This window comes from Vanellus vanellus (genome assembly GCF_965231255.1).
Source record: "Vanellus vanellus genome assembly, chromosome: 1".
Classification (NCBI taxonomy): Eukaryota; Metazoa; Chordata; class Aves; order Charadriiformes; family Charadriidae; genus Vanellus; species Vanellus vanellus.
Window position 1 is genome coordinate 195805592 of NC_138905.1, and position 15092 is coordinate 195820683.

The following is a 15092-nucleotide window of genomic DNA, read 5'->3' on the forward strand; positions in this document are numbered from 1 at the left end:
ATGTAGACTCTTTGTGGCCTTCAGTTATCAGAGTTTATTTAATGAAGTTCTGCACTTGGAATAAAATCCACCAAGGTAGGCTGGGAGAATTTTGATGATTTTGCTTCATCTCCAGCATATCCTAAACCTCTAGGTGCATGGGTTTGGATTCTTCTTTCTAGCTTTAGATTCATTAGCTTTCTAGCTTTCTGCTACACTGCAGCAGATGCTCCTAGTACGTTGTTCATCAGGTCTGTTTTAGATGGTTGCTTGGGGATGATACAACTCATGCTATGACAGCAACTTGCTTAAAATGAGGTCTAGAAAACTACTTCAGACACAGGAGCCTACACGATAGGTACCTAAAGACTGGTAAAAGGAATCTCATCCCCAGAGCTAATTGTCATCTCTAGAGTTTCCTAAACAGCTCATCCTAGAGACTCCTTTTATGCTTACAAAATCCCAGTGTGTGCTTTAGGTACTTAACACCTTTGTATTTTGGATATGTTTAAGGAGGTGAGAAAACTCCACTTAAATCTCCTGAAGGCCTTGATCCAGTAATTGTGCTCTTGATGTCACATATTACGGATGGCCAACACAAGCACAACTGTCATAATTTTCCATTTTAAAAAGTGCTGTTGGGGAAAGCGTTGGAGCTTAGCTTAAGCACTCTGGATACTCTGGTGGTGGCAAGCGAGTCATTTTTAGGTTTTATAGAACTTTGTTTTTTTCATCTCAAATAGATACTCATCAACCTGCTGCATGTGGGAAATACATCAGGAGTCAAATACACCATTGCATTTATTTGTCTGGTTCCACTTCATGGCCTGAAGTCTTTGTCTTCAGGACAGAATAATTGCAATAGTAATTCTAAGGAAAACTGTTGTTGAAAGTTATAGGGAAGGAGTCGATCTATAAGGAACAGGAACCGGCGGTGCCTAGTGCTATGAGGTTTATTAAAGTATATCTGTTATCTTAAATTTTCTCCTAATTATAAGACCTAAGAATATCTGCCTGGTTTAAAGAGAAGGCAGAGCACTGGTCTTGTTACTGAGCGGTCATGAGGACTAGATCCATGTGAATAGTAGTAGTTTAGTACTAGTTTCTAAATAATAATAATACCTTTTTTTTTTTTTAAGAAGCCCTTTAAAACTTTAGAAATTTTGAGATTCCAAAAGCTCATTTTTGATGTCCACATGTTGCCCTTTTCCTGAATGATTTCGGAAGTATTGATAATAAATTTGATTTTAGTCATTAGTGGCCAGACCTGCGGGGTCTTTTGCTGAATACTGTATGAACTTCAGTGAATGTGTCCCTATGCATGTGCTCTCCCCCGCACACTTAGTACGACATTTGAATCAGTGCTCATATGTGCAAACCATTGTCCTCTGTACAAAGAGAATTTGAAGCCTAGATGAGCGCAATGGGTTTCTGTAAAAGCAGTCTATTTAAATCCAATTAGTGTATCTTGTGGTTCCTATGGTTATATAAATATATTGCACCTTTACCTTAAACAATGCCTTGCACAACGTGATGTTGAGATTTGATCACTCATAGCACCTAAGCGCTATTAGGTGATCATTAGCTATCATGCAGTATAGCGTGCTGTATTTACTTGCGGGGCATGGTAGGTATACATGTTTCTTCCTTATAATGTGCGGGCCCAGTATTAGTCAGTGAGAACAATGCATTATGTAAAAAGTAAAAAAAATCTATTAAAAATGCCTACTGTATTATCCAAAGGAATTAGCATTTGCTAGATTGCCAGTCAGCCAAGGTTTTACAAGAGTTATTGTCATTTTGATTTTCGGATGAGTCATTTGGTATATTGCCCCCAAAGGCGCCTCATTATGATTCAGTGCACAGCATATAAAATTGCTTAGGCTTTCGGGGCTCCATGGAAAGCGAGTGGGGGTTGCGGTGGCTCAGCGTTGTGAAGCAGCAGCATTATGCTTAATTGACACCTTTGATGTAGCCCTAAGACAGCACCTGCACCTCCCACTGCTGCTCCGAAGACGTCAGCCTTACGCAGAAAAGGCTTCTGCTTATGAATCCTGCATCGCGTTCAGCTCACTCTGTGAGCAGCCCCAGCTATCCTGAACTAATCCCATTGCTTCTCAGTTTGGCTACAGCTTGGCTTAGTACAGAGCAGGAATTTTGCTGCTTGCTCTTATCAGGTTAAACAGTAAGATTTTGTCCATGTTAGAACTCATAGAAGGTAAGTCAAATGCCTTGCTATCCTAGTACGTAAATATTCTCCCAAGATTCAGAATCTGGGAATCTGATTGTCGATTCTTTTTTTCCTGGTGCTGACAAAAATGGACTGTGATATGGCAGTTGCTTGATTAAGAATATTTACATCTGTATGTGATCCACGCTTTGTAGCGTTTCTATCAGTGCTTCAGTGTGAACATTATTGATAGCCTCTTGCGTGATTACTTTGTAGTAGAATTCTGTCCTCTGCTGGTATTGTTTTGTTAATTTAATGGATAATGTCACATGCATGCAAAAAATGCTTCTAAAATGACAGGCACTGACATATCTGAAGGAACTGACTTATTTGAGAAAGTGATGGTTTGCTGTAAGTCAGGCTTGAGGTGTTACATCCAATTTATTTGCCTCTAGAAAGCCCTTCTGGGTTAAGTCTGAGGTGATGTTTGGGTCAGATAGTATTGCAAAAATCTCTTCAAAGGAATGAGTGAGGAAGAGCAAGCGGCTGATTTATTCTTGCAAGCATTACTGCTTGTTATTTTTGGTGGGTAGCACTTCAAGCCGTAACTAAATGGAATGGAAAGGTTTACATATAGGAAGTGTCTGTTAAGGTTAACAAAGCACTTTGCTCCCCATCACTTTCAAGCACAGGAACAATACAGTTTAAGAAAACGTGATCATGTTCTCTGCCATTGATTAAACAGTCTTTTCAGGTTTGTTGGTTATTTGCTTGCACTCTGTATAGGAATTGGCTTCAGGAGCCAAAACTCCGAGGAAAGAGTTCTTTTGTGAATTACCTTATTTAATGTTTAAAACGTTAAGCAAAAGCAAATTAATCTGTTCGACAAAGAATGAAATGAAACGTGTTGATTTAACTATTTCTTTGCTTTTAATAATGCCCTGTATTTATGTTTTCAACTCGTTGTCCTTTTAGTGAATGGAACCCCTGGTAGCCAGCTTTCTACTCCCCGCTCTGGGAAGTCTCCAAGCCCATCTCCCACCAGCCCAGGAAGCCTACGGAAACAGAGGGTAAGGAAATAAGGAAACTGATTTCTGAGCATGGCTGGGGAGAGTCCAGCATAGCCATTGTCCGATAGCCTTCTCCCCGCTGATTCCCTGTGTGTAGAGTCATAGGGTGGAAGACCCTGGCTACAGTCCTTGTGTTTGTACAACACTCTGAAGTGGAATACAACTATTCTGTGTCTGTCAAAATGCTAAGTATGCTGGGAACTGGTTTATCCTTGAGAGGAAAAACAGGGGTATCGTTCTCCTTTTTTACAAAACTTTTGTTTGTTTGTTTTAGTTTCTTTTTCCAAACATTTCACAACCGGAAGGAAATGTTCACGTTGTCAAAGACTTTTGTTGTTGTTGTTGTTCTTAATTTGCCATGGGCATTATGTCACTTGCCAAACCTATAAAGCAGCTTTGATTTTGAAGCAAGGTGAAAGAGTGCGCTGTGGAATTTAGTTGTGGATTAGCTGTGATATCATAGCCTTCTGCAGTGAAGATACTGTCAGTACCGAGGCAGCCTGAGACCTGTCAGTCACTTTGCTGGACCAGGGTTGTTAGGAGCTGTAGGTTCCCACTAGTTACCATGTGTGGAGGAATCTACGATGTACCTAAGCATCCACAATTAAGGTAGTACCTGTGTTCCTGCCGTAACCCTCTGACAAAATACTACTCGTTCAACCCAAAAAGGCTTCACATGCTGATTCAATTAATTGTATCTGTTCAAAAGCAATGGGACAGATGTCCATGTATCTTCTCTTCTGCTATTTTCTAAACTGTGATCAGTTCTCAATGAAAGCTTCCCTAAGGCAGTGCTCTGTATCTCAGACTTGTTTATAAACACAGTTTGAACACATGCTTTTTCAGTTTTTAAATAAAGCAATCATTTGTGTCTCTCAAAGTAAGGGGATTATGTACAAAATTGGCAGTGCTTGACTTTAGGGGCTGGTGCAGACCTGATTCCCCAGATACCCAGATCAGGAATAGCTGTAGCATGGCACGACTCCCTTCTAAGCCTGTGTACCCTTCTTCATGTCTGGTGGGTACCGGGGAGCTGAGGAATTGTGCATGCCCAAGTCTTACCCCAGGCTGGGATACATCCGTGGGTTTCTGCCGTGACTTGTTTATAGATATGGCAGCCGACTGTGGTCTTGCAGTTTAGAGATAGGCAGCGAGCGGCAGCTTGTGGCCTCAGGGTAGCGTCATGGTTTTCATCATCTGGTACACAGGGAGTAAAGGTGCAAGTTTCAGTCGGGTAAGCCGGTACTAAAATCTTCTTGAACGCAATGTCTCCCACACCTGTTTGTTCTTACTCTCGGAGCTTATTAATGAATCATTAATAAGTCACTGAAGAGGGAAGAAAGAGTCTTCCAGATGAATTATACATTGGTGACGTAAGGGTGTCTGTTTAGATGGATGATATTAGTATACAGTGGCTTTTCATTTTCTCTAAGGCTGTCTCTTTTCATTGGTAACTTTCCTAAACTTCCTTCCCCACCACTGATGCTTCTCTCCCCACAGTGAAGAAATGTTTTTCTGTTAACTTCTTTTGTGGATGGGTGAGCAGGAACCATGTGGTCAGCACCATTAGACACAAAGGGTGTTTGTCCACAAGGTTTCCGACTTTCAAATGTGAAGAGGAGAGTGAATGGGCTGCTTCTTATCCGGGTTCCCTATGTGAAAGCGTAACAGGATCACTGAGTGGCAGTATTATGGATGCAAAGGGCTCTGTAGTGGTAACATAATCACATTGCTAACTGTACAGAAAATAAATATTGAAGTAAACTACAGGAGAGATAAGACATTGTTAAAGAGTTGAATTCTTCTCAGATATTCATATCCTGTCCCCTTGACCTCAGTAGGGGACCTTTCATGCTTGTCTGGCTTTATTTTAGACAGGTTTGGTTTTTTTGCCTGATGAAATATGGAATACTTTCATGTAAAAATAGATTGCAATCATATAAAAATGCATTGCAATAATATTATTTAGGTTGCAAAATCAAATGCTCAAAGTTCAGGGATGGAAACTTTACACTTGCTCTGAGAATTTATTTCATCTCCTTCCATGTTTAACTTGTGAAGTGAATGAGCTGGAAGTTCAGTGTAAAAACACATTATGTCATTAAAGGTCTTCCAATGACTAAATTAGATACATGAACAGCCATTAAACAGTGCCTAATAATCTTAATTTTCTTGTTAGCAGTATAAATGGTGTTCTGTTTGGTTGTAGTACCATCTTTTGTATGTTAACATTTAAATTTTCTTTAGAGGGCAGGTTATTTTATGTACCATATCGTCATAAACCCTATTTGCACCCAAAGCATTTTGCTTTGTCCTCAGTGGCTTCAGCTACGAGGCTGACGGGCCAGATGCAGGAGAAGGTTTATTCCCTAGGAAGGTGTTGAAGTGTTGGTATCACGTGATAGACCTTCAAGAGAGAAGACTGATTTTAGTGCCCCTCCTTTGTCCCCGTTGTTGAGAGGTGAGGTATTCCTGCCCTGAAAGAAGAGTGTTGGCTTCTAGAGCCGTGATCTGGGGTTGAAGGTGATGGCTGGGTTTCTGGCTGGTCTGGGTTCCTCTTTACGCGCAGTTTGAGGAAGCTACTGCTTTAGAACTGAAATAAGATGCTGGGTCCTGGAAATGCCAGCTCAGCTTTGTAATTAATTTTTTCTCTTCCGCTCTCTCCCTGTGGTTAGAGTTAGAGGAGTGCCTGCTCTCTCGTGCCATCAGGTACACGGGACGCCAGTGGCGTGTACTGGGTCTGGAAGATGACAGGGAACGTTGGCTCTAGCATGGCCTGATTCCCCTTGATGTAACTATTCAATCAGCCCTTCAACATTCCCATCCGAGTGCTATGAGGGAGTTGTAGATTTGGTTCGGCAAAACGCTCAGGGCTCTGGGCAGGCTGCCAGTGTTTTTCCTGGGAAATACAGGTGAGAGGAAGTCATGCTTTTGAATTCAGAGGCACAAAAGCAAGGTACTTCCACAAACTGAAGGCTTTCTCCCTGTGAATAGTAAAGACCTGTAAAAATAGTAGAGGTGGTAGAATTTTCCAAAGAAAATATTCCTTCTAATTATGGAGTGCGTTAGGCAACTTAAAATAGGGATTGATCAATCTTCTTACTTACTGACATTTCATTATTCACCTTTAAAAAAAGGTAAATTCTGGCCTTTGTTGGAAGGCTTTCCATTGATATAAATAAAGTCAAGAACACTGCTGTGATACATGTACTATATCCTGGTTTTTATTTTATTATTAATATTTCATTAAAGTAGTTGAGTTCCTTCTAAACTCCTAAGTCTCTTTTTCCTCCTCTGCCTCTCTCTTTGAAGAGGGGTAGAGGGGAGCATCTGTCGGTCCCATCTGGGGTCCCCCAGGTCCCCAGTAGCTGCTTTGGCCTAAACCACGACAAATGAGAACCGTACTCTTGTAACCCTTTCTGCACTCAAAAGTCAGAATGTAAAAAGATAAAGTTTCATCCTTTCTCACTTGCTTATGTACATGGCTGAGTTGTTTCCAGAAATCAGTGAAAGATATATATTGATAATCTTATGCAAAATTCAGTCTATGTTTGAGGAAAGTAAGATTTGAAAGATTAATTCCATTAGTGTAATGCAAGGACTTGAAAGTGAACTAGGAATCGTTTGCACTTTTATGGTTTTTCAGCTTCCGAGTGTATAAACTTGCAGCCTGTGTACTATAGTTATACTTTCTTATAGTTTAATTCTTTCTTTATATTTATTCTTAAATAGGAAATTAGTATTCTTGGGTTTAAATTGTTATTTAGTTAATTGCGTATTTCCCCAGAGGATGAAAACATCTGACATTCAGGGTTATATCAGTTGAAGTCGACAGTTGTTGTGCTGCACGTGCATATACTTCCTACCACAACAGAGAACGGTTAATGGTGCAGACTCAGAACAGGTGACATGGCAATCATAACAAGAAATATATGTAATAGCAACCCCACATTTTATTTAACTAGTCTGTAGAATAGTTTATGAGCTTGTTTTCCCACTGTCTTGTAATCAGAGTCGTTACTTCAGTTAGGGTGGAAATGTTCTATACTTTATACCTGATTTTCCATTGCTTGCCATTATTTTAAATGTTTTTTCTACTTCCCTAGAGACTACAACCTATAGAATAATAAAAAATTAGATACAAGGTACCTCTTGGCTAATCAGACAAAGAACTTGAATTCTATGCATATAAGGATTTTTTTTTGAGTTGTATGTGGCCAAGAAGTCTTATTCGTTCAGCAAGTTTTGTCTTTTTTTTTCAATCTATGCAAAATAATTAATAGATTCTCCTCATCTTTTTCAGAAATACAGCTCTGGCTAATTATAGGCCAGGAAAATTCTTGCAGAAAGGAAAACTTTTTTAAAGTTTCAAGTATTTAAAAATATATGAAAAGGGTATAGAATACGATCCTTAAATCTTGTGCATGATTGTACTTTGAAACAACCATAGCGCTATAAAGCTAACCACAAAAATACTTCCCAAATATTAAAAGACAGTTCTCACAAACATCTTATTTGTAAGTTCTGAATGTATTTTTTATTTAATATTCAGAGGAGAGAGCAGTCACCTGGAAGATTCAAAAGTTTGGTGTGTTACCCTCAGTGACAAATAAAAAGATTTTTTTTCTGTACTATATATTAGAAATTCCAAACCTGTATATGCTCAAAAGAAAATTTTAATCATTAACTAACTAGTTAGTATTCAAAATGAGATGTTCTTGTCTGTTGAAAATCTTTTCTTTTGGCTGGATTGTTCACAACAAAACAGAAACGCATTTAAGATCTGATTTTCAGTCTGCCAGTCCAACAGGTCTGCTACCGTACGTACACATGCCCATCGGCAAAATACATGCAGAATAAGCATTCCAGGGGATGAAAAACGCCTCTAAGGGACTTAAGTCATGCCTGCAAATAAAGCATAAATCTGCATAGATTATTGAGATCCTTGTATATACGAAATTTGTAAAGCATTCATTTTAGGTAGCCCTTGTTTTGTAGTATAGCTTTTAGATTTGTTTATCTTTTGTCTCAGTTATCTTTCTGTGATTAAAAAGAAACCCAAAAGCCCCAAACCAAGGACAACCCTGAAGTTGGCTCCATCAGCCTTCCCCTTCTCATGTGCTCTTGTATTTTGTCTTGTAGATGTTTGGGTTTTTTTATTTCATAAATATGTTTTATACTTAAAGGCTCCCCAGAAGCAGCTTAAAGGTATCAGAGGTGTGCTGGGCACCTGCCTACTCGGTGCCTCTCTAAACCATCAGCTCTGCTTAATTCACCTTAAAAACCTCGTACTCTGTCCTCTACCGCTTCTGCTCATGGAACTTCCTCTGTGATTCGGTGCTATTGTGTATCTTGGCGAGGATTGTTGCGCTGTGTAGGTTGGATAGGGCAATGTATCATCCCCTAACACCTCTGGCATTCGGGGATTATCTGATCCGTCAGAGGATGCTCGGAGTGGGTGTTGAAAACCCAAAGTGGATCCGCACACTCAGACTCTCCCTCTGCTGTCATGAGCTGGTTGCTTGGCTACCGTCGGAAAGAGCCGGTGACGGGGAGGGGGGGGGATTGTACATGCTGTCTTTTTACACATACACACAAACACAGAAAAAGTGTGGAAGAGGGATACCGTTGTCAGTACGATATAGGTAACGGCAATATTCGGTGTCAGCATTCTGGGGCTCAAATGTTGCTGGATCCGTGCTGTATCACCAGTGGGTGACAAGTTTGGATTACCTTATGTAAGGTAAGCGCCGGCTTTCCTACTGCTGTTTGCAAAACAGCAAAAAGGGAAATATATTCCCTTTAAGATTAAGTTCAGATTGCCAAGTTTCCAAACAGTTAGGAGACTCTCCAGAGCAGACAAATACTGTTTTAATAGTGTTTGATAGGAAAGAATCGAAGAAAAAACCCATTTGCCTCTTAGGATATTTTGTACATTGAAACTCCAGTTTTATTTTCTAACCATTTGTTGATTAAAAAAATAATTCTATGACATGAAGCCAAAAATCTGGTTATATAGAATATGTGTATTTTATGTTAAACACTATCTTCTGGTCCACAGTAACACAAAGAATATAAGACAGTTGCAGTGCAAGAAATCAAACACAATAAACAAATCTATACTGCACTTCATCTTACAGGACCTGTATCGCCCACTCTCTTCGGATGATATGGATTCAGTAGGAGACTCAGTGTAAAAGAGAAAATGGAACAATGTTTATGGTTTGTGATTTGGTGAAGGTTTAACATTTTTAAAGAGAATAGCTGCTAATTTACAGTAATAGTGAATCGCACAAAAGAGTTTTGCATATTTAATATTAAAAACACGGGGCCAAATTAATTCGGGGGGGAGGGCGGGGGATGTATTTTTGGCTTTACCACTGCATTTTAATGCAAGAATTTGTAATGAATGAGCCATTGAATATGTCCATCAAATACAAAACAGCATTGTGCACGCTTTAAGGCACAAAGATTGGATAAGGTGAATATAACGCACAAATCCCAGAATGGGCGCATTTATGAATAGCAGTCTTTTTATCATCTAAGGTACTGATTATATGTTCTTTTTTTAACATAGGTATCTCTATTCATTTTGGTATGAGCAGTTAATGAATGCTTTGCTTCTACCAACGAATAGGTAAATGCAGAAACGACAAAAACCTGCCGTATTAAACTGCTTGCACCACACTGCCTGATCCCGACACGCACATTTGGAACGCTCTGAGTTTAGTCTTTTTATCTAAATGAAAAGGAAATGAAGAAACCCCCTGTGGCCACAGGACAAAAAGTAAACGCTTTCAAAGCAGTGTTCAAGTTCTCCTCACTGCATCGCCATTTGATGACTGTGACCAGAAGGGTGTTCGCCCGCAACGTGAATGTTGTACCTGGCAAGAGCTGTTAATGCTGATCATCCGTGTGTTGCAAGTAAATACGGACAGATTTTTAAACGAGGGAATCTGGGGGCCTGCTGGCTACCAGGGTCATCTGACACGCGTACGATGACACCTTTTGGAAAACCACATTTTGCCTGAGAAACGAGTGATCATTTTTCACTTAAGTTAAGGACGGGAGCATCATTTTTTATTTGCTGTAAAAAGACATCTTACGCATTTTTAAATGAAAGCCTACAGAAATGGTGGTACTGTAAATCATCCTCCTATTGACCTAATTTCTCTGTTTTCGTAATTTCTAGAGCTGGTCATTTTGTACAGCACGAATATGCAAAACTCCTTTAGTGTTCAAGTAGGTCACGCATTATAACCAGTTGCTTAACAGATATCTACTAATTTTATTTGTTTTCTGCTGCTTTATTGTGAGAATCTTAGTCTACTTGAACTTAAGTAATAGCAGTATTTCCCATCGCATGTTGCATATTGCTTTAAAATTTATCTGTTGTGTTTAAGCCCATAGTGTAGTGACCGCACACTTTTACTGTCTTACTACACCTTTCCTTTCGGTATCTCAAATACTAATGATTTAAGAATTAAAAATTAGCCTGATTCTGATCCTCAACAAAAAGCTATAGAGATTATATTTTTGAGCTACTTAGTGATGATTTAATATATTTTGAAATCTGGACAATTTACTTAATAGCAGAAAATGTTTAACTGCCACATGCCAACTTTTAAATGCGGTGAAATAATTCCTTTATACTGATTTGTCCGTAATAAAATTCAGCAGCTGGCAAAAGTTGGCATGTGATGCTATGGCTTCACTGTATCAATATCATTTTCTTCATGGAGGATATTTGCAAGAAGAAGTAAACGGGCAGCAGAATACAAAACTTACCTTCTCTGTTTTCAATACTTGGTTCCAGTATCACCTGGAAAGTCATTGATCCGGCAGGTTTGCTGAAGCAGTTAGGTCATTCCATTTTGAAATGCATGTTTTGCCATTCCTGCTTCAGACTTCGGATCCAAAACTGTTCCCAGCAATAGGAACAGTCCCCCCCGCAACGCCCCGATCCTAAGGCTGTCCTGTGCTGATGAAAAAGTTTGCAGCTGTGAAGTTACTTGCATTTTTTGCCTGTTATGAGGGAATGTCTTTGTAAAATGTATTACTTAATCCCAAGAAACGTATATCATGTAAAGGCGCATTGGGATCGGTTTGCAAAAATTCAGACAACTCCACCAGACTGAACAAAATACTTACTGACGTTGTGAAAGTTGTTTTTTCCTGTAAAGAAAATAAATTCCAGGATTTTTGTTATTCCTCCCCTCTCCCATATAGGCTACTGCTGCTCAAAGCAGTTTATTAAGAATGTTTGTTCTGTGCAGGGAGCGCAGATTGCCAGCAAACCTGAATCCCACGGCTTTGCTTAGCTGTGGAAAAAGAAAAATGGACCTTATATCAATAATTGTGATCATAGCGAGTTCTCCATCAAGACTGTTTCGAAGAATATGCTAGTCCATAACATTTAATCATTTCAACATATGACTTTTATTAAGGGGCTATTCAGGGGCAATATGTATCATTAATATTTCATTTAAGGAATGAAAGTCCCTTAGAGATTGAAAAGGTACACTGTTTATAGACTTTGAGATCCCTTTTGTGTGGAATGTAATTCCCATTACACATGAGCAGAAATGAAATGTTTCTTTTGAGCAAGACCAGAAGGTTTCGGTTTATGGGTGAAACTGAAATTGTGTTTCTTGATGCTGTAGTTCTGCTTGCAGCAGCACGGTTTTTAGTTTGTCCCTAGATTTCATCGACTTCATTAAATAACGGAATAGCTTAAGCAACTTTATAGTGTTTGAACCTCTTATAGTTCTCTGGATGCTGCATTATTTGTGCCTGCTCTAAGGTGATTATGATGCAGCTCAAGAGCCTTCTATAGATTGTGAATGCTTTGCTTTCCTTTGAGCTTTATGAATACTTGTGATTACTTCCCTAATGCTTTCTGCAACTTTCTGGGGTTTGGTTTTTCTTAATCTCTTTTCTTCTTCTTCTTTTATGCAACGAACAGTTCACATGTGAAGCACAGAATGTGTATGTTTATATTTATACACACATGCGCACACGCACACGTACGTAGATTAATGGCTTTGAAACCCAGGCGCAGTTATGCCACGTTTGTGGCTTTAAACAAATATGTGGGGAAAATGGATTAATGGGAGGTTGTTCATCTGGTGGGATTCGCTGTAGCTCTGTTAAAGGCAGTGGAGCTGCACAAGCCTGTGCTTGCTGAGCAGCTCCCTGAGGAATTCTGTGCAATTTTAAGAGACCTCATGTACAAGCAAGGGCTAATTTCTGCTCGGTTTTACGTTAGTGGCAAAACCAGGATTGACTTCAAGGTGGGAAGGATGGGACCTTATGCACAAATACGTATACACAGACAAAACATTAATCCTAAATTTTAATTGGTATTATTTGGACATGTTCAGACTTGTGTCTCCTCTTTAACTGCGCTGTTCTGCAGTGTATTTAAGTCATGCAATATTAGAAGTTCTTTTGCTGAAATCAGGAAAATCTTTAACATTCATTATCCAATGAGAAAACAGCTTTTCAATTTGTAAAATAATTCAGCGGCAGCACATTATTATTTTCTCTTTAAATTATTTTTCTCTTTAAATCACTTTCAGAGGGCATATAGGGCTGTAAAATGAAAATTCTGGGGCATTAATATTGTGGCTATAAACCTATATTATAAGAAAGGACACATAATGTTAAACAGCCCCGAAGGACACCTGGGTTGAGACTGTGTGGCGTAACAATTGAAATAAATAATAGTGTTTGCTTTTACAGTTGCATACTTCACACTGCGATGTGAACTTTATATAGTGCAGTACGTTACAAAAAAAGGTCCTCAAACTCTAAATATTCAAGTGGATTAACAGAAAAGAACCTCTGATCAGCCCAAGTTTACCATTTAGTCAAAAATAGTAGAGAAATGAACAAACAGAAAATCTTTATGGTGCTAAATTACCTCCTCATCACTTGATAAATACTTAGATTAATGTTGTCTGTGATTTTCTTGCATCCAATTAACGGCATACAACCAAATACAAGATTGCTCTTAATTTAATCTTCACTTTCAGTTTATCTGTTAGTGACGCGATGAGGTCTTGTAACTCCGAGTGATCGATAGAAAAACGACCTTATGTCGCGCAGCCGGCGGTAGCTTCGCACGCAGGGCGAAGCAAGCGAGCGGTGGTCGCACTCTTTGGCAATGGGTGTGCGGTCGTCCTCCCCCCTCCCTCCTCCCCCCCCCCCCGTCCTCCCCGGGAAAGCCCTCCGTGCAGAAAGCGGGGCTTGCCGAGCGGCGCGGAGGCTCTCCCGAGCCGCGTTTGCTGTCCCAACGCCTTTCCTGAGGCTCGACTTGCCTTTTTCCCCTTACATCTGATCTTCCAGGCTGGCTGAGCGCCCCCAGTTTACCCCCCCCGGAAGGCAGTGGGTATGTAGATACAGGTGTTGTGGACGCACGCGTTAGCGAAGGGTTGAAAACACACGCAGTGCACACGTACACAGTCGTATACGTTTTAGTGTCTGTATTTGCGCATGTTGATTATATTAAAATTTGCTTAAATTGACCCTCAGCAGTGAAGTATGAAAAAAGCTGTACTGTGTTCAGCGTGTACTTGTTGTCCGATGTTGTATGAGGTAATTAGCTTGTGGTTTGCCCTGCAATACAGTGTTTTGGAATTTGGACTCTAGTGAAAGAGGAGCTAACGATGTTTGTGCTAAGGCCTCCTCATTTTGTTAGTTGCACTATGATATTGTAAATATTGGCACAGTTACAACATGAGTTTAAGATTTTACAAAGTTATGCATACAATTATTTTTTTTAAAGAAAAGTGCTTGGATATTTGCTTTTTAAAATATACCATTTTTGTATTAATTGTGATGCAGGAAACCAAAAAGAAAGCTGTTGACTTATCAACAAAAAAATGTAAAACTTGCAAAAATAAATGCCGATGAATGTTTTATTTCATACAATCAGCTGAAAAAAATCACCTCCATTTTTGTGCCGTTGTTTCATCATACTGTGTTGTACTTGTGTTTCATATTTGACCATGTCATCCTGGTTGCAACTTGTTGTTTCGCTAGATTTAACATTACTGTAGATTATTGTAAGCGATGTAATAAATATATTTAAAAAATACACACTGTTCAGTGAGTTTATTTTGGAAATGTGATTAACAGGCTTTAAAAAAATACTTGCAGTTGGTATCGCTTGTTCATTTTGGATCAGCATTGTCCATCTAACGGTTCACTTAGTGTAAGCATATGGGATTCATGCATCCTAAAGGATTCCTTTAAATGGTAGACGCCTTCAGCACTTTTTTAAATAATAAACTCTGGGCTCTAGTGTGTAGATGTGAAAGATCCTTCAAGGAAGAATTTGGTTTCTAACGGGTCTTTTGGAGAAAGTAAATATACCTGCCTTGAATTGCTTGTGGGTAAGTTTGTCTGTATGCGATGGGAGAAATTTGAGGTATGAAGTGGGAAATTAGTAGACTGTACCCAAAGCAGGGGACCGGCTCCTGCTGACAATTCGGCTGGAGCACACTCCTCGTAAGACAAGTATTAGCAAAATATGCCTGTAAAAAGCTGAGAGTACCGAAATATCCCCACAGTGGTTTAAAATAAGTACCTTGTTTCCTTGATATATCTTTCCACTCTTTAAAAATACATATCTGTATGCGAGTTTTATTTTTTGTTTGGTGGGGGCGGGGGAAGAGAGGCGTTACGATTTCTGACATGTCATCTACCAGTCCGATGCTTCAGCTGATATTCAGACACTCTCCTAGAGGGATCTGTGGGCCTGATGGCAGTTCTAGTTTGGAAACCCTCTTATTTGTTAGCAAATAGTTCTGCCTAAAAAAGGGTACAGACATAGAAAGGAAAACGCACTGTAGAAATGAGGAAAAGAT

The 15092-nt window shown here is 39.5% G+C and overlaps 1 protein-coding gene across 2 annotated transcripts in view; it reads left to right on the forward strand.

The window, feature by feature from the left end:
- Window positions 1-15092, forward strand: part of DCLK1 (doublecortin like kinase 1) — a gene marked incomplete at both ends in the record, with an annotated part of 253514 nt that overhangs the window by 182873 nt on the left and 55549 nt on the right. For both annotated transcript variants that reach the window (XM_082485224.1, XM_082485225.1), the window contains one exon: window positions 3125-3219. In XM_082485224.1, coding sequence (XP_082341350.1) covers window positions 3125-3219 — 95 coding nt within the window. The remainder of the gene's footprint in view (window positions 1-3124; window positions 3220-15092) is intronic.